At 44.6% G+C, this 26,649-nt stretch overlaps 1 protein-coding gene across 2 annotated transcripts in view; it reads left to right on the top strand.

The window, feature by feature from the left end:
• LOC140201876 (substance-P receptor-like) overlaps positions 1-26,649 on the top strand; it is a 100,562-nt gene that overhangs the window by 42,315 nt on the left and 31,598 nt on the right. For both annotated transcript variants that reach the window (XM_072266633.1, XM_072266632.1), the window contains exon 2: positions 8,828-9,037. In XM_072266633.1, the coding sequence (XP_072122734.1) occupies positions 8,828-9,037 (210 nt within the window). The remainder of the gene's footprint in view (positions 1-8,827; positions 9,038-26,649) is intronic.

The raw sequence follows: 26,649 nt of genomic DNA on the forward strand, positions 1-26,649 counted from the left end.
CACAGTACCTTCGACCCACAATGTTGTGCTGACCTTTTAACCTACTCTCAGATGAATCTAACCCTTCCCTCCTGCATAGCCCTCCAATTTTCCATCATCCATGTGCCTATCTGAGAATTTCATAAATGCGTGTGACACACTCAGCACTCTCTGTGTAGAAAAATTACCTCTGACATCGCCCATACTTTAAAATTATGCCCCCCTCGTATAATGTTACAGAATAAGTTTTTAAATATATGAAGCTTCATTGGAAAGGGCCTAACTAGTGCCAAAGTGAAACTCCAGCTCAGCACAATGTAATCCTGTGATCCAAAAAATTGCCATCCCATGGAAATATCTGTTCTTTCTCTCGGAGAAGTTAAAGAAAGCTATGGAATCCATCGCTCCGGCAGTGACAAGGCAGATTAAATTCACTCTGCTCTTTTGGTTTTGAATCAGCTGTAAGACCACAAGACATAGGACTAGAATTGGGCCATTTGGCCCATCAAGGCTATTACGCCATTCCATCATGGCTGATTTATTATCCCTCTCAACTCCACTCTCCTGTCTTTTCAACATATCCTTTGACAGCCTTCCTAATCAAGAACATATTGACCTCTGCTTTAAATATACCCAACATCTTGGCCTTCACAGCAGGCTGTGGCATTGAATTCCACAGATTCACCACTCTCTGGCTAAAGAAATTCCTTTTCATCTCTGTTCTAAAGAGATATCATTCTATTCTGAGGTTGTGTCCTCTGGTCTTAGATGCCCCCACCGTAGGAAAAATACCTCTCCATGTTCACTCTTTCTGGGCCTTCAATGGGTTTCAATAAGATTGCCTCTCATTCTGCTATATGCCAGCAAATACAGGCCCAGAACCATCAAATGCTCCTCATACATTAACCCATTCAAACCTAGGATCCTCCTTCTGAACCTCCTCTGGGCCCTGCCCAATGCCAGCACATTCTTTCTTAGATAAGGGGCTCAAAACTGCTCATAATTCTCTTTGACGTATGCCCTGTTCAGCACGGACAGGGCTGTCCACCCCTTTGCCCCATGTACCTCTGCAAGTAGGGCCATGAAAGGTCATAGTGCAGTGCAGAGGCAGACTCTTCAACTTATCTATTCCTTGCCAAACCATTTAAACTCCAATCAACCTGCACCAGGACCATAGCACTCTATACCTTTACCATCCATGTGCCTATCCAAACTTCTCTTAAACATTGAGATCGAGCTCACATGCACCACTTGCTCTGACAGCTCATTCCACACTCTCACCACCCTCTGAGTGAAGAAGTTTCCCCTCATATTCACTTTGAACTTTTCACCTTTCACCCTTAATCCATGACCCAACCTCAGTGGGAAAAGCCTGCTTGCATTTACCCTATCTGTGCCCCTCATAATTTTGTATACCTCTATCAAATCTCCCCTCAGTCTTCTATGTTCCAAGGAATAAAATCCTAATCGATTCCATCCTTCCTCATAACACAGGTCCTCCAGTTCTGCCAAAATCCTTGTAAATTTTCTCCATACTCTTTCAACCTTATTTACATCTTTCCTTTAGCAGTGTATATTCCTTAATCCCGCTGAACCATTGCAGATGTCACTCTATGGCTCCTCGCCAGATATTGCTTTGTCCCACTGGGACAGGACCTCAAACCTTTGCTGCACCATGCTTTTGGGCAGTGACAAAAGCTTGGTTTTATTGAATTGACTCTAGGGTTTCAGTGGCAAAGGGCTATATGTCAGAACAAGATGAATATACTGATGCTCATGTCCTCCTGGTCCACCTTGCCATCAGAGAGAGAGAGAAGCTCATTCTACATCACATTCTGTTGCAATTAATCAGAATCAGGTTTGAAATTTGTTTTCTTTGCGGCAGCAGTACAATGCAATACATAATAATAGAGAAAAAATTGTGAATTACAGTAAGCAGATACATAAAATAGTTAAATTAAATAATGCAAAGAAAAGGCATAAAAAGCAGTGAGGTAGTGTCCATGGGTTCAATATTCATTCAGAAATCGGATGACAGATGGGAAGAAGCTGTTCCTGAATCATTGAGTGTGAGCCTTCAGGCTCCACTATCTCCACCCTGATGGTAGCAATGAGAAGAGGGCATGTCCTGGGAAACAGGGGCCTTTAATAACGGATGCCGCCTTTTTGAGGCATTAATCCTCGAAGATGTCCTGGATACTACGGGGGCTCGTGCTCATGACGGAGCTGACTAATTTACAACTCTCTGCAGCTTACTTTGATCCTGTGCAATAGCACCCACCTCCGACCCCATGTCAGACGGTGCTGCAGCCAGTACCAGCTCTAACTGATGTGTAATGTGTAAAGGTTTCACTTGTAGACACAGCCCCTGCCCGCAGACTCTGGTGTTTGTTTTATTTATTCATGCACTTACTTATTATCTGTCTTGGGTGGCAGGTGGAGATATGTCTTTACCAAAAGAGGTGTAAGATGCTCCTTTTCTCCGTTAGCCTGCAGGTCACCCTTGAGAAAGGTGTAGCACCTGCATAGCACCCACCGCCCGATCAGGGTCACGTGAAGCCATGGGAGGAGGTGGTGGATGGTCGTATGAGTAGCTGGTGCAGATCACAAGCCCTGGTTATGGGGTCCAATGAATGGGAAACAAAACAGTTGTGATATGATCTCAAACATAGAAGATTGAACAATACAGCACAGGAACAGGCCCTTCGCCCCACTTTGTTGTGCCAAACATGGCGGGAGGAGAGAAAGCAGTGCGCCGCGCGTGCGCAGCTCTCCGGTGAAAAATGATATCGTATCCGTTAAATAGGGGCCGTGGACAATTCTGATTTGATGGAGACGGACATGAAGGCACAGAGGAACATCTGGAAAAATTTCTGAAATGCTCGTTTGCTGCTGTTGTTACTGTACAGTCAGGAATCTTTCGGAGGGAAGGCTTCAAAATCCCCGGCTTTGCCTGCTGTTGGCGACCGAGATGGAGGTCGAATCATTCGGATAGAGATGGCGCTCAGTACTCGGTGTCGGAGAGCTGATTAGAGCTCGAAGTTTTCGGATGACTCAGAGTCGGACCGTGGTCGGGTATGGCAGGGATAGTTTTTCTTCCTTCTCTCCGTCTGAGTGAGATGTGGGACATTTGAGAGACTTTGAACTTTTACTGTGCTCATGGACTTCATCAAGTTATGGTATTGTTGCACTGTTGTAACTATATGTTATAATTATGTGGTTTTGTTAGTTTTTTTCAGTCTTGGTCTGTCCTGTGGTTTGTGATATCACACCGGAGGAAGTATTGTATCATTTCTTAATGCATGCATTACTAAATGACAATAAAAGAGGACTGCGTGTCTTCATAATTATATCATAACTGGACTAGTAATTAACTCTATGTTGACTTCAACATGAACTAGCAACTCTTGATGACACTGCTGGTGCCAAAGTGTATCAACCTCTACTGTTCCTTTGGGTTCATCAGATGCGTGGAGAAGGGGAGCTTCCTACATGGGCAACAGCTTGCTCTCCATATTGCACTGCCCTGGCTTATGTATCTGAACATCTGGGTCACAACATCCATGGTCGACCCTGACCAACGGAGGCCTCAGACTCAGGTTCAAGATTGCTTCTTGCCATTCTTCAATGGTTTAATGGTTCCAATTACTATCAGAGAATATGTACTTTATACTTTAGATTATGAAGACACATAGTCCCCTTTTATTGTCATTTAGTAATGCATGCATTAAGAAATGATACATTACTTCCTCCGGTGTGATACCACAAAAACACAGGACAAACCAAGACTGAAAAACTGACAAAACCACATAATTATACATATAGTTACAACAGTGCAACAATACCATAACTTGATGAAGAAGTCCGTGAGCACAGTAAAGTTCAAAGTTTCTCAAATGTCGCACATCTCACGCAGACAGGAGAAAGAAGAAAATCTCTCCCTGCCATGCCGACCACAATCCGAATCTGAGTCATCCGAAAACTTCGAGCTCTGATCAGCTCTCCGACACCGAGTACTGAGCACCATCTCTGTTCGAGCGATTCGACCTCTTTCTCGGTTGCCAAAAGCAAGCAAGGCGGGGGATTTTGAGGCCTACCCGCCGAAAGATTCCCGACCGCGCAGTAACGGCAGCAGCGGAGGGGCGTTTCAGAAATTTCTCCAGATGTTCCTCTGTGCTTTCACGTCCATTCTCCATCAAATCAGAATTGTCCACGGCCCCTATTTAACACATACGACATCATTTTTCATCATGGTGCGCTGCCATCTTCTCCTCCCGCCTACTTTATACTTTATTGTCGCCAAACAATTGATACTAGAGCATACAATCATCACAGCGATATTTGATTCTGCTCTTCATACTCCCTGGAGTACAAATTGATAATAAATATTAAAAATTTAAATTATAAATCATAAATAGAAAATAGAAAATGTAAAGTAAGGTAGTGCAAAAAAAACGAGAGGCAGGTCCGAATATATGGAGGCTATGGCCCAGATCCGGGTCAGGATCCGTTCAGCAGTCTTATCGCAGTTGGAAAGAAGTTGTTCCCAAATCTGGCCGTACGAGTCTTCAAGCTCCTGAGCCTTCTCCCGGAGGGAAGAGGGACGAAAAGTGTGTTGGCTGGGTGGGTCGTGTCCTTGATTATCCTGGCAGCACTGCTCCAACAGCGTGCGGTGTAAAGTGAGTCCAAGGATGGAAATATACAATATACAACCTGAAATTCTTACCCTTCACAGATATCCACGAAACAGAAGACAACCCCAAAAAAAAGATGACATAAAAATGTTAAAACCCCAAAGCCCCCACTTCCCCCTCCCATGCACAATCAGCAGCAAAACATCAACTCTGGCCCTCTGCCTTTCCCCACCAGCCTCAGCAAAAGCATCAACTCCAGCCCTCCACCACCAACCATGCAAGCAACAGCAGAGCCCCCAAAGGGACCGTGATCTCGAGTCCATCGTCAAAAGCCACTGTTCATCCCAACAGTTAGACATCTCAGAGCTGGCTCTCTCACTCAGTAATGAAGGAGAGAGAAGGATCACTCCTGACACAGCCAGAGGGGAGCCCAACAGCTCGCAAGTGTAAAAGAGAATGAAATAATTATTACTCCAGATACCATATAACCATATAACAATTACAGCACGGAAAAAGGCCATCTCGCCCTTCTAGTCCGTGCCGAACCCTTACTCTCACCTAGTCCCACCGACTTGCACTCAGCCCATAAGCCTCCATTCCGTTCCTGTCCATATAGCTGTCCAATTTAACTTTAAACGACAACATCGAACCTGCCTCAACCACTTCTGCTGGAAGCTTGTTCCACACAGCTACCAGTTTCTGAGTAAAGAAGTTCCCCCTCATGTTACCCCTAAACTTTTGCCGTTCAACTCTCAACTCATGTCCCCTTATTTGTTTCTCCCCTACTCTCAATGGAAAAAGCCTATCCATGTCAACTCTATCAATTCCCCTCATAATTTTAAATACCTCTATCAAGTCCCCCCTCAACCTTCTACTTTTCAAAGAATAAAGACCCAACTTGTTCAACCTTTCTCTGTAACTTAGGTGATGAAACCCAGGTAACATTCTAGTAAATCTTCTCTGTACTCTCTCTACTATGCAGTGTAAAAAAAAAACAATAAGCATAAGGAACATAATACAAAAAAAACAAAAAAAAGATAAATATTAAAGCAACCCTATAAAACACAATGTACAAGTAACTGTTATCTACATAGACTGACTTTATGCATGCAAAGTAACACTAGGTGGTGTGTAGTGGTGGTGGGGTAGAAAGCCTACTAATCTAGACCCTTCTCCCTACAGAAGACCTCCGATATCTGCACATTCATTTGCCTTAGACCTTTTCAACTGTCTGTGTGGCATTTGCTTCCATTACCAACCCAAGAAGCACATTCCAGACATCCACTAGTCTTGGCCCAACAATCTTCTCTGAACTTATCCCCTCTCACCTTAAATGCATGCTCTCTGGTATTAGCCATTTCAACTCAAGGAATAATATATTTTGTGCCTGTTCTATCATTACCCCTCATAATTATAAACACCTGTCAAGTCTCCCTTGGTCTCAGCGGCTCCAGAGAAAAGACAACACAAGCTTGTTGAGACTCTCCTCATACCACATGCCCCCTAATCCAGTCAGCATCCTGGTAAACTTCTTCGGTGCCCTTTCCAAAGCGTCCACATCCTTCCTATAATAGTGTCCAGAATTGAATACAATACTCCAGGCACAGATCTAGCCAGTTTATAAAGCTGCAACATAACCTCTTGGCTCTTGAACTTATTGCTTTGACTAATTAAGGCAAGTATAATATTCTTTACTTCACCATCAGCATGTGCCACCTCTTTCAGGGAGCTATGGACTTGCACCCCAAGATCTTTCTCTATCTAAGCTACACAGAAGCAAAGTGGTTAACACAATGCTTTACAGTATCAGCGACCGGGTTCAATTCCCATTGCTGCCTGTAAGGAATTTGTACCTCCTCCCCATGACTGAATGGGTTTCCTCCAGGTGCTCCAATTTCCTCCCACAGTCCAAAGACATATCAATTGATAGGTTAATTGGTCATTGCAAATTGTCCTGTGATTGGGGGTTGCTGGGTGGCAAGGCTCAAAGGGCCAAAGGGGCCTACTCCGTGCTGTATCTAAACAAGTTTTAAAATTAAGTAACTAATTAATTAATACTGTTAAGGTTCCTGCTACAAACTGTCCCCTTAAGTTTGATCTCCCAAAGTACAGTACTTCACACATCTCCAGATTAAACACCATCTCTACAAAGATTTCTGTAAAGAAATGACGGTGGATATTAAGCAAGGGCAGGGAAGCCTGGCTGTGATGCCCTCATGATTGAATAGCTCACCAGCAGCACTGGGGAAGAATAATCAATAATAGAGTTGGGGGTGATGTATTAGCATGGATAGAGGATTGGTTAACTAATAGAAAGCAGAGAGTTGAGATACATGGGTGTTACTCTGATTGGCAGAGTAATGTGTGCCGCAGGGGTCAGTGTTGGGCTCACAACTATTCATGATCTACATTAACGATCTGAAAGGGGACCAAGGGGACTAAATTTGCTGATGACACTAAATTGAGTGGAAAAGCAAATTGTGCAGAAGATATGAAGAGTCTGCAGAGAGATATAGATCAGTTAAGTGAGTGGGCAAGGGTCTGGCAGATGGAGTACAACGTTGGCAAATGTGAGGTCATCTACTTTGGAAGGAAAAATGAAAGAGCAGATTATTATTTTACTGATACAAAATTGCAGCGTGCTGCTGTGCAGAGCGACTTAGGAGTGCTTGTGCATGAATCACAGAAGGTTGGTTTGCAAGTGCAGCAGGCTGTCAAAAAGGCAAATGGAATGATAGCCTTCATTGCTAGAGGGATTGAATTTAAGAGCAGGGAGGTTATGCTGCACCTGTACAGAGTACTGGTGAGGAAGCACCTGGAGTACTGTGTGCAGTTCTGGTCTAGTTATTTGAGGAAGGATATACTGGCTTTGGAGGTGGTGTAGAGAAGGTTCACCAGGTTGATACCAGAGATGAGGGGGACAGACTATGAGGAGAGATTGAGTTACCTGGGACCGTACTCGCTGGAATTCAGAAGAATGAGAGGAGATCTTATAGAAACATATAAAATTATGAAAGGATAGATAAGATAGAGGCAGGAAAGCTGTTTCCACTGGTAGGTGAGACTAGAACTAGGAGATACTGTGTAGCCTCAAGATTCAGGGGAGCAGATTTAGGACAGAGATGAGGAGGAACTGCTTCTCCCAGAGAGTGGTGAATCTGTGGAATTTTCTGCCCAATGAAGCAGTGGAGGCTACCTCTGTAAATATATTTAAGACAAGGTTAGATAAATTTTTGCATATTAGGGGAATTAAGGGTTATGGAGCAAAGTCAAGTAGGTGGAGCTGAGTCCTTGGCCAGATCAGCTATGATCTTATTGAATGGTGGAGCAGGCTCGACAGGCCAAATGGCCTACTCCTGCTTCTATTAAATGTTCTTGTATATATAGCCCAAGTGTCTGTATGATATGTCCCGCAAATCAAAGGTGCTGTTAGTTCCAGCAGTCCACAGAGAAACACATGCACGTAATCCAGTTTGTCCTTCCACCAGTTGAATACTGGAGGACATCACTGATGGGAGAAGCCAGCCCCCAACTGAGTTTCTGGCATCTTCTCTCCCGGACTGCAGCAGCAAGCAAGCCCACAGCTTGTGGCCTCGTCCTCACTACAACCGAGGCCACGCAGCTCCCTTGCCGTCTGTCGCACCACGACACAGGGGAAATGGGCCTGCAGCACTTACATTATCAATGTTCAACAAGTTCTTGTGATCGCAAGAAAAACGTCCAAGGTAATCAGCCGTAGTTACAGTGCACACAGCCTTCTCACACCAACTCCGTTGCCTTCAATGCCTTCCTGTACCAGGCAGCAAACATGATCTGCACCAAGTCCGGCTCCTCCCCCAATGAGCAGCTCACTGATGGGGTGGAACTGCAATATCTGAAGTTCCTAGAGTCCAACATTGTCTTGTGATTGTAAAAAGAAAAATTAAAAAAAAAACACCTCTGCTGGCCCCTGAGAGGCAGATGAATCCGAGTGCACCGCCATCTTATTGGAAGAAAAGTGAAGTGAATTCCTTTCCCATGCGGATGTTCCTTGACCCTATGAATTCTTCTAGCAGATTACTTGTTGCTCCTGCATCTGCAGTCACTTGTGGTAACTCAATAATAGGTATTATATTATAGACTTAATTTGAGCATAATGGGGATTTTGGAAGAGGAGATGAAAAGAAAATGAGCAACCTCCTCTTTTTACACCCTGGCTCTTATCTATTACACAGGTACATGGCTATCATTCACCCGCTGAAACCAAGACTGTCGGCAACTGCAACCAAAGTCGTCATTGGCGTCATCTGGGTGATGGCCCTAACCCTTGCCTTTCCGCAGTGCTACTACTCCAAAACAGAGCAGTTCCCAGGCAGAGTCGTGTGTTACGTGGAGTGGCCGGAGAATGAAGAGAGCGAAGAGGAAGGCATGTCTCATGAAACCACGTGAGTTACCCTTCTATATCACCCCTCCTCAGCTGTACGTTCCCCTCGCACGCTGACTCAGTACGAAACACTTTGTGTCTCGCCTGTTGCAGTGGTTTTTGCTACGTCACACTAAGCTTCCCATTACTCATCAGGAAGTGCCATTGTTTAGACTGGAGTCACATCCATTGAAACAAAACAATCATTTTACATCCTTAGATCATCGGTAATACTGCTGGAGTGGCATGGTAGTGTCATGGTTAGAGTACCAGTGATCCGGTTCAATTCCTGCCACCACCTGTAAGTACCCGTTAGTAGACGAATTGGTCATTGTAAATTGTCCTGTGATTAGACTAGGATTCGATCGGGGGTTGCTGGGCAGTATGGTTGAAAGGGCCAGAAGGTCCTGTTTCATGCTGGATCTCAATAAATAAATAAGTAAAATCTCGTCTTGCTTGGGCGAAGTTAAGCATGAAAAATACCAGCAAGTATTTAAGTAGCTGCTAAGCTGAGCTTTATTTGTCACACATTTATCAAAACATGCAGTGAAATGCATCATTTTGTGTCAACGACCAACACAGTCCAGGGATTGTGCTGGGGGCAAACTGCAAGTGTTGCCACATTTCCAGCACGCCCACGACCCACTAACCCAAGCCGTTCGTCTTTCTAATGTGGGAGGAAACTGGAGCAGCCAGTGGAAATGCACACGGTCGCGGGGAGAAGGTCTGAAGTCCTTACGGACAGTTCAGGAGAATCAAGCCCTGGTCGGTGATCCCCGGCACTGTAGAATGACTGTGCTAACCGCTTTGCTACCGTGTTACCCGATGCAGTCAAGGACAAAGAAGCAAAACGCAAAAATGTTTTCTCTGTTTTCTTAACCTTTTTTTACCCACTTTGTGCATTCTTGTTTCTTAAAGTAATCTTACATGTCGTAGTAAGATTTTGGACATGTTTGCTCAACTTCTAAGGCCAGGCAGTTGAAAGGGAACCTTCTACCTATCCAGCCTGGATTGGTCCATCTTCCAAACTTAACCTGTCCCTTCAGCTGCCTTAAATTCTCAAACTAAGGGCTGGATGGTCACTAAAAGGCTGCTATAATTAAAAGAAATGAGTATTGGTTAAAAAAAAATAGAATTGGAGAGAGTAAGGGGGCTGACAGTAAATCTCCACAACTTGTTTCCATGCATTCCGGGACCATGGAGACAATGAATGTAATTGGTTGTCATCTTCCAAAGTTCCACAGATTATAAATTGGTACCACTAGATTGGAAGCTCAATATAATCCCATTCTTCAGGAAGGAAAAGAGAAGCCAAGGATTTATGGGGAGTTAAGTCTATGGGTGGCAGGGTCTCTACAAAAGGAGGTAGAAAGATCTCCTTCCCTCCCCTAGCCTGCAAATCACCCTTGGGCAAAGTGTAGCACCTGCTTGATCTGTTCCCCCCCCAACTTCGAATCAGGGTCAGGTGAAGCCACGGGAGCAGGTGGTGGATGGTCGTACGAGCAGCTGGTGCATATCACAAGTCCTGATTATGCAACCACTGACACCAGACAGATAATCTCTGAAGAGCATTGATAATGGCTGGGGTCACTCATTTTGTAAAGACACTGCCCAGAAAAAGGTAATGGCCAACCCACTTCTGTAGGAAAATTTGCCAAGAACGTTCATGGTTATGGAATGACGATCATCACCCACGTCATACGACACAGCACATAATGATGATGTCATATGACACGTCACATAACAAATGAACGAAGTCCAATGTCAGCAAAAGAGAAAACTTTGGAATCCGTTACTTAGAAAGAAGTGACAGGATAGTTGAAAATACAATTAGGCAGACTAAATCTTGATTTTTGTTTGTCTACTCTTTTAGAAATTTGTGACGAGTAGAATAGATAAGGACAATGTAAGTGACGTGGTGCATTCAGTCTTCCTGAAGCCCATGTTAAGAATTCACTAATCAAAAGAAGAGTACTCAGTATTGGGGTAATGTACTGGTGTAGATCATAAATTAGTTAATGGACTGAAAATATATGCACATTACCCACCCAGCAAACTGCCTTTTCAAAAAAGTTCCCTTCTGGAAAGAGATATAGTGCCACTAAAATAAAAATTTCACAACATCTTGAAAGTTTCTTCCCCAAAAGAGTTCACCTGAGCAAACACGAGGAAATCTGCCGATGCTAGAAATCCAGAGCAACACACGCAAAATGCTGGAGGAACTCAGCAGGTCAGGCAGCACCTATGAAAAAGAGTAAACAGTTCCTCTTCCAATCAGATTCCTTCTTCTCCAGCCCTTGACCTTTCCCACCCACCTAGCTTCACCTATCACTCTTCCCACCGCTGTCCCCCAATTTTTTTATTCAGGCTTCTTCCCCCTTCATTTCCAGTCCTGAAGGAGGTTCTCTGCCCGATACATCAACTGTTTACTCTTTTCCTCAGGGGCTGTCCGACCTGCTTTATCCCCTCTGCCATCTGCTTTCTGAATGGACATTGAACCCATGAACACTGCCTCACTCACTACTTTTTTTATTCTTATTTTGCACTACTTATCTAATTTAACTATTTAATATATATATAGTTACTGTAATTAACTTTTTCTTTTTTTCTATTATCATGTATTGCATTGTCGTCGTCGTCGTCGTGGCTATCCCTCGAGGTCGAGGATGATGGTCTTCGTTTTGTTGATCTACTTATGGGCTCTCAAGTGGCTTATGGGTCCAATCTTGGCTTTGGAAGTTCTTCCGCATTCAGGACAGGTAGTTCTAGATGGCAGATCGGGCTTTGGTTGTTGCTGCCTCTCTTTCCATTTTCTTCTAATTCTGCACATCTTCAAGAGTTGCTGTTCTGATTTGGATGATGGCTTGCCAGAGTTTCCTGTCCTTGGCATTGGTTTCCCAATTGTTGATGTTGATGTTACATTTCTTCTGGCTTTTAAGACGTCTTTGAATCTCTAGCACAAAATAATCTGCAGATGCTGGGGTCAAAGCAACACTCACAACATCCGGGATACATCCCATGCCCTCCACCTCTTCAATAACTTCCAGTTCCCCGGTCCCAACTGCTTCATTTTCACTATGGGTGTCCAATCCCTATACACCTCCATTCCCCATGAAGAAGGCCTCAAAGCCCTCCGCTACTTTCTGGATAATAGAGCTCACCAGTTCCCCACCACCACTACCCTCCTCCGGTTGGTGGAACTGGTTCTCACACTCAATAACTTCTCTTTTGGCTCTTCCCACTTTCTTCAGACCAAGGGTGTAGCTATGGGAACTCGCATGGGCCCTAGCTACGCCTGCCTCTTCGTTGGTTATGTGGAACAGTCTGTGCTCCAAACCTATTCTGGTACTGCTCCCCAACTTTTCCTTTGGTACATTGACTACTACATTGGTGCTGCTTCCTGCACTCATGCTGAGCTCGTCAATTTCATCGACTTTACTTCTAATTTCCACCTAGCCCTCAAATTCACTTGGTCTATCTCGAACACTTCTCTCCCCTTTCTCGATCTCTCGGTCTCCATCTCTGGAGACAGATTGTCCACTTACATCTTCTACAAGCCCACTGACTCTCATAACTACCTCAACTATACCTCTTCCCACCCTGCCACATGCAAAAATGCCATTCCCTATTCCCAGTTCCTCCGTCTCCTCCGCATCTGCTCCCAGGATGAGGTTTTCCATTCCAGGACATCTCAAATGTCCTCTTTCTTTAAGGATCGTGGTTTCTCTTCTGCTATCATCAATGATGCCCCCACCAGCATCTCCTCCATCTCCCGCACTTCGGCTCTCACCCCATCCTCCCGCCACCACAACAGGGACAGAGTTCCCCTTGTCCTCACCTACCACCCCACTAGCCTCCGGATCCAACACATTATCCTCCACAACTTCCGCCACTTTCAACAGGACCCCACCACTAAGCACATCTTTCCCTCTCCACCCCTCTCCACCTTCCGCAGGGATTGGTCCCTCCGCGACTCCCTGGTCCACACGTCCCTCCCCATGGATCTCCCACCCGGCACTTATCCCTGTAAGCGCAAGTGCTACACCTGTCCCTACACCTCCTCTCTTGCCACCATTCAGGGTCCCAAACAGTACTTCCAAGTAAGGCAACACTTCACTTGTGAGTCTGTTGTGGTCATCTATTGCATCCGGTGCTCCCGGTGCGGCCTCCTCTACATCGGTGAAACACAACGCAGATTGGGGGACCGCTTTGTCGAGCACCTCCGCTCCGTCCGCCAAAACAGACAGAATCTCCCAGTAGCCACCCACTTCAACTCTGCTTCCCACTCCCATTCAGATATGTCCATACATGGCCTCCTCTACTGCCATGATGAGGCTAAACTCAGGTTGGAGGAGCAACACCTCATATACAGTCTAGGTAGTCTCCAGCCCCTTGGTATGAACATAGAATTCTCCAACTTCCGGTAATTCCCTCCCCCTCCCTTCCCCTATCCCTATGTCACTCTGCCCCCTCCCCCAGCTGCCTATCACTTCCCTCATGGTTCCGCCTCCTTCTACTACCCTTTGTGTTTTCCCCTATTCCTTCTTCACCTTTCCTACCTATCACCTCCCTGCTTCCCCTTCCCCACCCCTTTATCTTTCCCCTTACTGGTTTTTCACCTGGAACTGACCAGCCTTCTCCTTCCCACCCTCCCCCCACCTTCTTTATAGGGCATCTGCCCCTTCCCTCCTCAGTCCTGACGAAGGGTTCCGGCCCGAAACGTTGACTGATCGTTTCCATGGATGCTGCCCGACCTGCTGAGTTCCTCCAGCGTGTCGTGAGTGTCTTTGAATCTCTTCTGTTGTCCGCCTCTTTTACGTTCGCCTTCTTTAAGCTGGGAGTAGAAGATTTGTTTCGGCAGACGTTCGTCTTTCACCCGAACAACATGATCGCTCCATCTTAGTTGGTCCTTGTACTGCTGCATCAAAGACAACAAATCAGAATTAGGTTTTGTATCACTTGCAGATGTTGTGAAATTTGTTAACTTTACGATATACGCTGGTGATATTAAAACTGATTCTGAAATTTCTTTTTGTCACTTCCATCTATCACCTCCCTCTTCTCACATCTCCCCTCCCTTGTCTGCCTATCAACCCTCACCCCCATAGCCCTGTCATCTGGATTCACGATCACCTGTCAGCTCTTTCTCCACCACTCCCCCCACCTTCGTATTCTGGCCATCTCCCCTCTTTCTTTCCAGTCCAAATTAAAGGTCTCGACCCAAAACGTTTCCTGTCCATTTCCCTCCGTAGATGCTGTCTGACCTGCTGAGTTCTTCTGGCATTTTGAGGGTTAGTTTAGAATCAGGGGTCATTCAAGACTGTCATGAAAGGGAATGACTTCACCTGTGGGGGGGGGGTCACACCTACTAATCTGCCCTCCACCATCCTCGGGGCAGAGTAGTTCAGATAGACCACACTCTAGAAGGAAAATAATTCCACACACCTTGGTCTTAAAACAACCAGCGTATTTGTTTTGTTGCTGTACCCTTGTTCGTCCCCCTCAGAATAAAGTTGCTCTCAATTGATGAATCAAAAAGAGAAGACAGGGAGAAGGCTGGAGAATGGGGTTGAGAAGGATAATAAATCAGCCACAATGGAATGGTGGAGCAGTCCCAATGGGCCAAATCACCTAATTCTGCTCCTACATCATAGGTTCTTATGGTCTCACAAGGAGAGTAATGAACCATTGGATATTCAAGGGTTGTGGACGTTTGGTTGCTGAGTGGACCCAAAGAAACAATTTGATAGATTTTTATATATTAAGGGATTGGGGAAATTGAGGTAAGCGAAGGAAGTGGTGTTGTACACTGAAGTAAATGTCAGCCACGATTTCTTGTTGAAAAGCAGAGCAGGAACAAAGGGCTGAATGGCTTACTCATGATTCTGTTTCCTTGGTTCTCAGCAGTGCACACGCTGTGCCCGGTTAACAGTTCCCATTATGGCTCCCCATCACCTCCCTCCTTCCCTTTCTCCCATGGTCCACTCTCCTCTCCTATCAGATTCCTTCTTCTTCAGCCCTCCGCCTATTCCACCTATCACGTCCCAGCTTCTCACATCATCCACCCACCTACCTCACCTCTCCCTCACCTAGCTTCACCTATCACCTTCCAGCTTGTACTTCTTCCCCTCCACCCCACCCCCCCAACATCTTCATATTTTGGCTCCTTCGCCCTTCTTTTCCAGCCCTGATGAACTGTCTTGGCCTGAAACATTGATTCTTTATTTCTCTCTATAGATCAGGGGTCCCCAACTTTTTTTATGCCATGGACCCATATCATTAATTGAGAGGTCCGTGGACCCTAAGTTGGGAACCCTGCGATAGATGCTGCCTGACCTGCTGAGCTCCTCCAGCTTTTTGTGTGTCTTCACCCAAGTAGTTTCCTTCTATACTGAGCTCGCTGGCCTCATCGAATACACTATTGCAGTGAGAAGAGAACAATGCAGCCTCAAATTCCTCTTGAAAATGTGCGTCAAATGCAGTCAGCCTTCTCCACTCCACCAGTTAGCCCAGGCATTATCAGTTCTTCAGAATCAGAATCAGGTTTAGTATCACCGGCATAGGTCATGAAATTTGTTGCCTTTGCAGCAGCAGTATAATGAAATGCATGATGAAATAAAATGCAGAGAAAAACACTGAATTACAGTAAATATATATATGTGTGTGGGTGTGTGTGTGTGTGTGTGTGTGTGTGTATGAAATAGTTAAATTAAATAAGTAGTGCAAAAACAAAAAATTAAAAAAGTAGTGTGGTAGTGTTCATGGTTTCAATGTCCATTCAGAAATCAGATTGCAGTGGGGAAGAAGCTGTTCCTGAATCACTGACTGTGTGCCTTCAGGCTTCCGTACCTCCTTTATGATGGTAGTAATGAGAAGAAGACATGTTCTGAGTGATGAGTCTTTCATGATGGATGCCGTCTTTTTGTGGCACTGCTCCTTGAAGATGTCCTGGTTACTACAGAGGCTAGTGTCCATGATGGAGCTGACTAATTTGACAACTCTCTGGGCTTACTTCAGTCCTGTGCAGTAGCCCCACCCCTATACTTCGTACTTGAACAATAATTCATGGACCATAAAAGGAGTTTGATTCACTCTGATTTATGGTTATGAAGACACGCAGTCCTCTTTTATTGCCATTTAGTAATGCATACACTAAGAAATGATACAATATTTCCTCCGGTGTGATATCACAAAACACAGAACAGACCAAGACTGAAAAAACTGACAAAACCACATAATTATACATACAGTTACAACAGTGCAACAATACCATAACTTGATGAAGAAGTCCATGAGCACAGTAAAGTTCAAAGTTTCTCAAATGTCCCACATCTCACGCAGACGGGAGAAGGAAGAAAAGCTCTCCCTGCCATACCTGACCACAATCCGACTCTGAGTCATCCGAAAACTTCGAGCTCTGATCAGCTCTCCGACACCGAGTACTGAGCGCCATCTCTGTCCAAGCGACTCGACCCCCTTCTCGGTTGCCAAAAGTAGGCAAGGCCAGGGATTTTGAGGCCTACCCTCCGAAGATTCCTGACGACGCAGTAACGACAGCAGCGAACGAGCGTTTCAGAAATTTCTCCAGATGTTCCTCTATGATTTCACGTCCATTCTCCATCAAATGAGAATTGTCCACGGCCCCTATTTAACAGATACGACATCATTTTTCACCAGAGGGCTGCGCACAACCCCCACAATTTTATTCACTATATACATTGACATGTCTAAGGAATTTGCGGTAGTGTGTTGGCAATACTTGAAGCAAAAAAGGACAACATTGGACAATTATATAGAATAAAGAATTATATAAAAATAAGTTATAGTATGGATATAGAATAAAATATGCATAAATACCAGTATATATTTGAAATGAATCAGCATTATACCAAGTGATTTAACATATTTACAGAGCAGTGAGTCAGGTAGTAGAGAGGGTTGTGGGGGTTCTAAGTAGAATAGTTGATCTAATGATTTATCAAGTTGATGTTATCATGTAAGTTATCAAGTGGCCAATATTATTCTTGCAGACAGAACTGTTCATGGCTGCCATTTGGAAAGAAGTTTATGCTTTGAGATCTTCCCTCTAAAGTATAGCCAGGGGCAATGAGAGGATTGGAAACAGCTTCTACCCTTCTACCATCAGGTTTCTGAATGGACAATGAACTAACCCATGAACACTACCTCACTATTTTCGCTTTCTTCTTTTCCTCCTGGTATTCTGGTCTCTTCCCACAGTCCAAGGATGGACCGGTTGGTAGGTTAATTGGTCATTGTAAATTGTTCTGTGATTAGGCTAGGGTTAAAATGGGCGATTGCTGGGTGACGTGATCAAAGGGCTGGAAGAACTTATTCCACACAAAATCGCAATCAATCAATCAATCAATCAATAAATAAATAAAAATTTCATACTCTAATGCTGCTGCAAAACAAATTTTGTGACATATGTCAGTGAATGGGTGGTGGAGTGGAGATACATCTCTTCCAAAAGAAGTGTAAGGCTCTTCTTTGCTCTGCTAGCCTACAGATCACCCTTGGGCAGGGTGTAGCACCAGCTTAACCCCCGGTCAGGGTCATGTGAAGCCATGGGAGCAGGTGGTAGGTGGTCGTATGAGCAGCTGGCATCCTGGTTATGGGACTACAGACACCGGGCAGGCAATCTCTGAAGAGTATTGATAATGTCTGGGGTCACCCGTCTTGTAAAGACACTGTCCAGTATCTTTACAAGATGGTAAACCACTTCTTTAGAAAAATTTATCAAGAACAATCATAGTCATGGAAAGACCACGATCACCCACGTCATATGACATGACACATAATGAACCGAGCAAACTACTGTATTATGGAGTCCAAGCCAAGTCCCACTATTTATTTGAACTTGCAGCTGCAGATGCCATCTTTCCCCTGTGTTTCAGGCCAGGAGGTAAGGGAGATGCTTCTCATGAGGCACCACTGGCTACTGGCAGGGGAGATCGTTGCTGTGTCATTGGCCTGTGTGACCATACGACATAGCACATCATGATGATGATGTCAGTGGTATTAAAGCTGATCCTGATTCCACTTCTATAGTGGTGTGCTACTTCCAGTCTTCACCAAGTATTATCTGCTTAAAATATCTGGGCTGATAAGTATGGAAAGTTTGATACATTGCTTTGAAGGCGACCACAATAAAATGCTAGAGGAACTCAGCAGGTCAGACAGGGTCTGTGGAAATGACTAAACAGTCAATGTTTCGGGACCATTCTTTGAGACGGAGAAGGTTCTCGGCCTCAAACGTCAACTGTTTATTCATTTCCATTGATGCTGACTTCCTCCAGCACTTTGTGTGTGCTGCCTTGGATTTCCAGCAGCTGCGGACTTTCTCACATTCGCAATAAAATCTTTCCAGTTTTCTGAAGACATCTTGTTCTACAGGATAAAAGTTAGAGACTTTTATCAAGAAAACGTTAGGCTTTCAGAAAAAGTTATGCCAATATGGCAAAACAAAAGGACAAAGTCAAGTTGGAATCAGAATGTAATGTCAACATATTCTCTTTCCAAAACAATGTCAGAAACCCTCTTGAAAAGTGTTGGAAGTACAAAGCAGATCTGACAGTGAGTAGAAGGGAAAATGATTGATTAAGCACTTAGAAGAATTATCTCTTTGCAATTTAAGCAGTGGCCAATAAGGTTACACTTGATGCATGAACACTGACAGATTTGCAGTGTCTTCCATGAATCTTGGTACTTGAAGAGAGGTACAAAAGGTCACAAACTAATGTTCATCTCCCACCATCCCCCCTCGGCCAGCTCTATATCTGTAACTCCATCTACAATGTCACTTCGACAGTTTGTAATTGACAAAGTTTGCCTTAAATTTTATCTCAGTTCCAAAGCAAACCTCTGGCTTCTGCCAATTCTGTCAGTTCTATGGGGAAGTATCTGTTTCCAATCTAGGTTCAGCGTTAAATGGACCCCAGGGAATCTCCACTGAACTGTCAATCGATGTTTATACACTGGCTATGTTCTCTTTTTAATTTGTTGGTTGCAGTCAATCCATTCAGTGTAAAATACTTCAGAGATCTTTGCTGAGCTCCCAGGGTTAAAATTACCACTTGGCCCCTGTCAATCATTTGCACACAATCTCTGTTCTATTTATGAGGTGCAGTGAACTCATTGTGTTCTAAGCATCTGCTTGCTTTACAGCCATCGATACACCATTCTTTCTGAGAGAGAAGTGTTTCTGCAACTTAACTGTATGCTGAAACACATGCAGTGGCCACTTCCTTAGGTACGGGACTGGAACCTGTTGTGATCTTCTGTTGCTGTGGCCCATCCACATCAAGGTTCAACGTGTTGTGCATTCAGAGATGCTCTCCTGAACACCACTGTCGTTATTTGAGTTACTGTTGCCTTCCTGTCAGCTTGAACCAGTCTGGCCATTCTCCTCTGACCTCTCTCATTAACAAGGCATTTTCACTCAGAGAGCTGTCACTCATTGGATATTTTTTTTCGTTTCTCACACCATTCTCTGTAAACTCTAGAGATTGTTATGCATGAAAATCCCAGGAGATCAGCAGTTTCTGAGATACTCAAACCACCCCATCTGGCACCAACAATCATTCCATGGTCAAAGTCACTTAGATCACATTTCTTCCCCATTCTGATGTTTGGTCTGAATAACAACTGAACTTCTTGACCATGTCTGCATGCTTTCATGCGTTGAGTTGCTGCCACATGATTGGCTGGTTAGATATTTGCATTAACGAGTAGGGTTATCTAATAAAGTGGCCACTGAGTGTAGCTTAAGTCACACTGTCACTGGGAGACTGCCCTTCAGCCATGATAGGGAGGGACGTGTGGAACATCTATTGCTGCGATTTATTTTCTGATCATTTTAAATGTTTCTTCTGAGTATTTCGTCTCTTATCCCCTATTTAAGAAAGGATGTGTTGACAATGGAGAGAGTGTAAAGGAGGTTCACGAAAATGATTCTGGGATTGGGAGGCTTATCATATGAGGAGCGCTTGATGGCTCTGGGCCTCGACTCACTGGAATTCAGAAGAATGAAGGAGGGATCTCATTGAAACCTGTCGAATGTTGAAAGGTCTCAATAGAGTGGATGTGGAAAGGATGCTTCCTATGGTGGGGGAGTCTAAGACCGGAGGACAAAGCCTCAGAATAGAGGGATATCCATTTAGAACAAAGATGTTGAGGAATTTCTTTAGCCAGAGTGTGGTAAATCTGTGGAATTCGTTGCCACAGGCAGCTGTGGAGGCCAAGTCATTGAGTATATTTAAGGCAAAGGGATATGGGGAGAAGGTAGGAGATTGATGCTGAGAGAGAATGGATAAGCCATGATGATATGGTGCAGCAGACTTAATCAGCCAAATGGCCTAATTCTGCTCATATATCTTATGGTCTTATGGTCTAATTTTATCAATTGAATTGGCTTTTTCTCTGCCCTGCTTTCATCTCAAAATGGGTAATTCTGTACATCTCAGAGACAACCTGAGGTACATGATGTGGAAATGGGTCATTGATTGCACTAAATCATTTTGAACATTAAGCACATTTTTCTCACAATGATCCTCTTTATTCCCTGCCCCTTCTCAACAGTTGACCTGAAAGCATACCACTCACCTGAATACCAGGGAAAATTTTACTGAGGCAGTGAGAAGAATGGACAGGGTCCAGGGAAGGAAGACGGAAACAACTTCCTCTCCATGGACTCCGTCTAAACTTCTCACTGCCTCAGCAAAGCAGTTTGTGTAATCAGAGACCCCACCTATCCTGGCCATTCTCTCTTCTCCCCCTTCCATTGGGTAGAAGATACAAGAGGCTGAAAGCACGTACCACTAACCTCAGGAAGGACAGGTTCTATCTCACCGTTGTATACTATTAAATAGTTCCCTTGTATGATAAGGTAGACTCTCGATCTCACAATCTATTTGACCTTTGAACTTTATTATGATCTTGCACCTTATTGTATATCTACACTGCACCTTCTCTGTAGCTGCTACACTTTATCCTACATTCTAATTGTTTTAACTGTTCTAACTCAATGCACTGTGTAACGATCTGATCTACGATATATGAACAGTATGCAAGAAAAGCTTTTCACTGTATCTCAAAACATGCAATAATGCTGGCGATGTTCTCATGCCACTGGTAGGGAGGGGTTTCAGCGATTCAGAACCAACAGGCACGAAAGATTGGCGATATATTTCCAAATGATGGTGAGGTGAAACCCGAAAGCAGAGCTGCCAGGAGGATGTGCTCTCGCACACCCAGACCCTTAGTCCTTCTAACTCTGGGGTTTCCAAGCATGTTTTTCCGGCGTGGACCAAAACCATTAAGCAAGGGATCCGTACACCCCAGGTTGGGAATCCTGGTGTTGAAAGTTACAGGTTAGAAACTGATTCTGAAGAAGTCTGAGTAGGTTAACAGTGGTGTACAAGCATAAACATTGAACTTATGTGTCACATCCATTGAACCATACAGTGAAATACGTCAGTTGTGTCGATGACCCATGCAGTCCGGGCTCAGCCCCATAAGTATCGCTATGCTTCAGGTGCCAACATAACATGCCTGAAACTTACTTTAGAACGTGTGTGAGACGAAACAGGTGCACACGGTGGAAAACCACACAAAAATGGTTGGGGGGGTGGAGTAGAACTTAAAAGTTCCTTACAGACAGTGGTGGGAATTGAACCCACATTACTAGCACTGTAAGGTGTTATATTAACCATTCTGCTTCTGTTATTTATTTATTTAGTTAGTTAGTTAGTTAGTTAATTATTGAGATATAGTGCAGAATCGACCCTTCTGGTCCTTCAAACTGTGTTGCCCAGCAAGCGCCTGATTTAATCCTGGTTTAATCACAGGACAATTTACAGTGATCAATTAACCTACTGACTGGTACGGCTTTAGACTGTGGGAGGAAACTGGAGCACCCGGAGGAAACCCACGCAGTCACAAGGAAAACGTACAACCTCCTTACAGACAATAGCGGGAACTGAACCCGGGTTGTCTGTCTGGTAAAGCGTTGTGCTAACCAGTACGTTACTGTGCCAACCGACTGTTCCACCACACTCCGTTGTGGTGTTGGGGTATTAAATGCCTCCCATTGGGGGGTTATATGGGAGGCAGTGTTTAAGAGTCGGCACAACATTGTGGGCTGAAGGGCCTTTACTGTGCTGTACTATTCTATGTTCTATGTTCTAAATATATTCACCTAAATGGAAATGTAAGTGCATTGCGTTACAGTCAAAATGGAAATAATTAAAAGAATTCGTAGACATTGAGTCATGCAACATAGAAAGAGACCTTTCAGCCCATCTGGTGCATGCTGAACAAGTTGCTCCATCCAAACTAATCTCATTTGTCAGTATTTGGCCCATAACCTCCTGAACCTTTCTATCTGTGTACCATCCAACTTTCCTTTACAAGCTGTTATTGCACCTGCCTCAACCACTTCCTCTGGCAGCTCATTCCGCATCAACACCTCCCTTTGTGTAAAAGAAGTTGCCCCTCAATGTCCTATTACATCTTTTGTCTCTCAGCTGAAACCTGTGCCCTCTCATAGAAACACAGAAAACCTACAGCACAGTACAGGCCCTTTGGCACACAAAGCTGTGCCGAACAGGTTCCTACCTTAGACAGAGGGAGAAGATGGCGGTGCGACGCAGCGTGTAGCGGCCACTCCGGTGAACGATATCTGTAATCTGTCAAGTAGGGTGCCGTGCACAATCCTGATTTGATGGAGACAGATGTGAGAGAACGGAGGAACATCTGGAGAAACTTCTGAAGTGCCTTTTTCACTGCCGCTGCTACTGTGTGATCCAGAATCTCCGGAGGAGAAGGCCCCGAGTCCTCAGCTTTGCTTGTTGCTTGGTGGCCGGGGCCAGGGTCGAAGCGCTCGGCAGAGATGGTGCTCGGTGCTCGGTGTTGGAGGGCTGATCAGAGGCTCGAAGTTTTCGGACGGACTCAGAGTCAGCTGTGGTCGGTGCTTCCAATGCATCGGCAGTTGTCGGTGCCTGGAGGTTTATGGCAGAGAGAGTTTCTCCCTTTTGCCGCCTGCTATCAGGACTATCGGGAGTCAATTGGAATCATTAAGACTTTTTTTTACCATGCCCGTGGTCTGCCCTTTATCAAATTATGGTATTGCTTTGCACTGCTGTAACTATATGTTATAATTATGTGGTCTTGTCAGTGTTAGTCTTTGGTTTGTCCCTTTTTTTGTGATATCACTCTGGAGGAACATTGTATCATTTCTTAATGCATGCATTTCTAAATGACAATAAACGAGTACTGAGTGTCCTCATAATCTAACCTAATTACCTTGGCCTTCCCATTCCTGATTTGTCAACTCTGGGAAAAAGATGGTGAGCACTCACCCTATCTGTGCCCCTTGTGATTTTACACACCTCCACAAGATCACATCACAGTCTCCTATGCTCCAAGGAATAGAGTCCTAGCCTGTCTAACTACTCTCTATAACTCAGGCCTCAAATCCTGTCAACATCCTTGTTCTACCTCAACGCATTGTGCAATGATCTAATCTGCATGAACAGTATGGTAGACACGTTTTCCCCTTCCACCCAGTAGCATAGCGGTTAGTGCGATACTTTTACAGACTGGGGCATTTCGGAGGTCAGAGTTCGATTCTGGCACCATCTGTACAGAGTCTGTATGTATCCCCCGTGGAACGCGTGGTTTTCCCTGTGTGCTCAGTCCAGAGACGTACTGGGTAGGTTAATTGGTCATTGTAAGTTGTCCCGTGACTGGGTCATGACAACATACCTTGGGGCAGTATAGGTACAGGCGACCCGGGTTCATTTCATTTGAGGAGTTTGTACGTTCTCCCTGTGACCTCATGGGTTTCCTCCGGGTGCTCCAGTTTCCTCCCACAGTCCAAAGGTGTACCGGTTAATAGGTTAACTGGTCCTTGTAAATTGTGCTGTGATTAGGCTAGGATTAAATTGGGGGATTGCAGGGTGGCATGGCTCGAAAGGCCGGAAGGGCCTATTCCACGCTATATCTCAATGAATGAACAAATTAGTTAATTAATTAATGTGACAATAATAAACCAGTGTAAATACCAATACCATTTTCAGATACAGAACCAAACTGGAGCATCTGTAAGTCACATAGAAAGTATACAATCTCCCTGCAGACAATGCCAGTGGTCATGATCAAATTCAGGTCACCGGAGTTCCGAGGCAGCAACTTCATTAGCTTTGTGATGAAGACCATTCAGTCCATCTAGTGCCTATCAACTCCTAGAGGAGCTATCCCATAAGTTCCTCACTTCCTATTTTCATGACATCTTGAATTTACAATTTTATTTTATTGAGATTCAGTACAGAATAAGCCTTTCCACCCCTTTGAGCCACACTCCCCAGCAATGCCCTGACTTAATCCTAGCCTAATCACAGAACAATTTATAATGACCAATTAACCTACCAACCAGTACATCTTTGGACTGTGGGAGGAAATTGGAGCACCCGGAGGAAACCCAAGCTTTCATGGGAAGAAAGAATAAACTCTTTACTGGCGGCGATGGGAATTGAACCTAGGTCGTTGGTACTGTAAAGTGTTGTGCTAATTGTCGTGTATTTAATGTTTCAATAATATTTGGGTAATCATGTATATATATATATAGATAGGTTGATTGAGCATTCATGTTCATTTAAATAATTAATTAGGGGTTATATGCAAAAATATGTTAAATGCATACAACATCCCGTGATACATGTGTGCCTCTCTTAAATAAGGTCGAGGCCAAACCTGCATTCCTTCACTTATCACTTTCCTGCGAGTTTCTTTCTTCTCCCCTCACTTTTTTATTCTGCCATTTTCCCCCTTCCTTCTCAGTCCCGAAGGAGGACCTCAGCCTGAAACGTTGACTGTTTACTCTTTTCCATAGATGCTGCCTGACATGCTGAATTCCTGCAGTGTTTTGCGTGTGTTGTTTCAAATTAGATTAATGTTTTGAAGCTAAGGCAGCCAGGCGGCGTAGTGATTAGCTCATCGCTTCACAGTACAGGCGACCCAGGTTCAATTCCCGTAAGGAGAATTGCCTGTAAGGAGTGTGTGTGATGTAGGTTTAATTGCCTGTGAGGAGTTTGTACGTTCTCCCCGCGAGAATGCTCTGGTTCCTCCCACAATTTGAAGACGTACTGGTCAGTAGGCTAACTGATCAGTATAAGTTGTCCCGTGATTAGGCTAGGATTAAATCGGGGGATTGTTGAGCGGTGTGGATTGAAGGACCAGAAGGACTTCCTCCGAGCTGTATCGCAATAAATAAACAAATAACGCCAACCACTACATTACTCTCCATCAATGCCCCTTTGACTTTAGCCTACCCACTAGAGTTCAGTTTACAAAGGCCATGTCATCTCTGAAGCTGGATGTTGTTGAAAAGGGCGATGAAACCAAAAGATCAGGAGAAAACCCAAGTAGTTACAGAGAGAACGTGCAGATTCCACACCAAGAACCCTGGATGTCAGGAATGAACCCCGGGCAGCTGAAGCCACGATGCTGCAGATCTAACCACTCCTACCCTGGCATGTTATCTCACTAACACTGTACTCTGTATTGTTCATTTTGTCCTTGTCAACTAGTCACACAGGCCATCGACACAGCAATGATCTCCCCTGCCAGCAGCCAGTGGTGCCTCATAAGAAGCATCTCCCTTACCTCCTGGAGTGAAACACAGGGGAATAGATGGCAGCTGCAGGTGCAAGTTCAAATAATTAGTGGGACTTGATTTGGAGTCCATAATACAGTAGTTCACAGCAGTGTCAAGTTGTATGATGTGGGTGATCATGGTCTTTCCATGACCGTGATTGTTCTTGGCAAATTTTTCTGCAGAAGTGGTTTGCCATTGCCTTCTTCTGAGCAGTGTTTTTACAAAGATGGGTGACCCCAGACACTACCAATGTCTTCAGAGATTGTCTGCCTGGTGTCAGTGGCCGCATAACCAGGACTTGTGATATGCACCAGCTACTCATACGACCATCCACCACCTGTTCCCATGGCTTCACGTGACCTTGATCGAGGGTTAAGCAGGTGCTACACCTTGCCAAGGGTGATCTGCAGGCTACCGGGGAGTGGGGGGGGAGGTGGCGGGGAAGAAGTGCTTACACCTCCTTTGGTAGAGACGTATCTGCAGTCCACCACCCGATAGAGTAGCAGGTCCAAAAAATAAATTGATCACCCAAAAAATCACAGAAAGGTGGCTCATTTTATTCACAGAAGTCAATCAAATACCTGTTTCTACCTGTCCCTATTCCTGGCAGTTGTCCATAGTTGCCAACGTCTTGACTACGTAAATGGCCACCTAGATACTTCCTATATGTTATATGGTGAGTCTCTGCCTCCTTCACGCCACTGAAGGAGTGTGTTCCTAATTCCAACGAAGTATTGGATGAAAAAGTTCTTCAAATTCCCCCAACCTTTTACTTTTTCCTCAAAACTCTATAAAGCTCTGGTTAGACCACAGTTGGAGTATTGTGTTCAGTTCTGGTCGCCTCATTATAGGAAGGATGTAAAAGCTTTAGAGAAGGGCAGAGGAGATTTACCAAGATGCTGTTTTGGATTAGAGGGAATGTCTTATGAGGATAGGTTGTGTGAGCTAGGGCTTTTCTC

The sequence above is a fragment of the Mobula birostris genome, chromosome 8 (genome assembly GCF_030028105.1).
Source record: "Mobula birostris isolate sMobBir1 chromosome 8, sMobBir1.hap1, whole genome shotgun sequence".
Taxonomy (NCBI): domain Eukaryota; kingdom Metazoa; phylum Chordata; class Chondrichthyes; order Myliobatiformes; family Myliobatidae; genus Mobula; species Mobula birostris.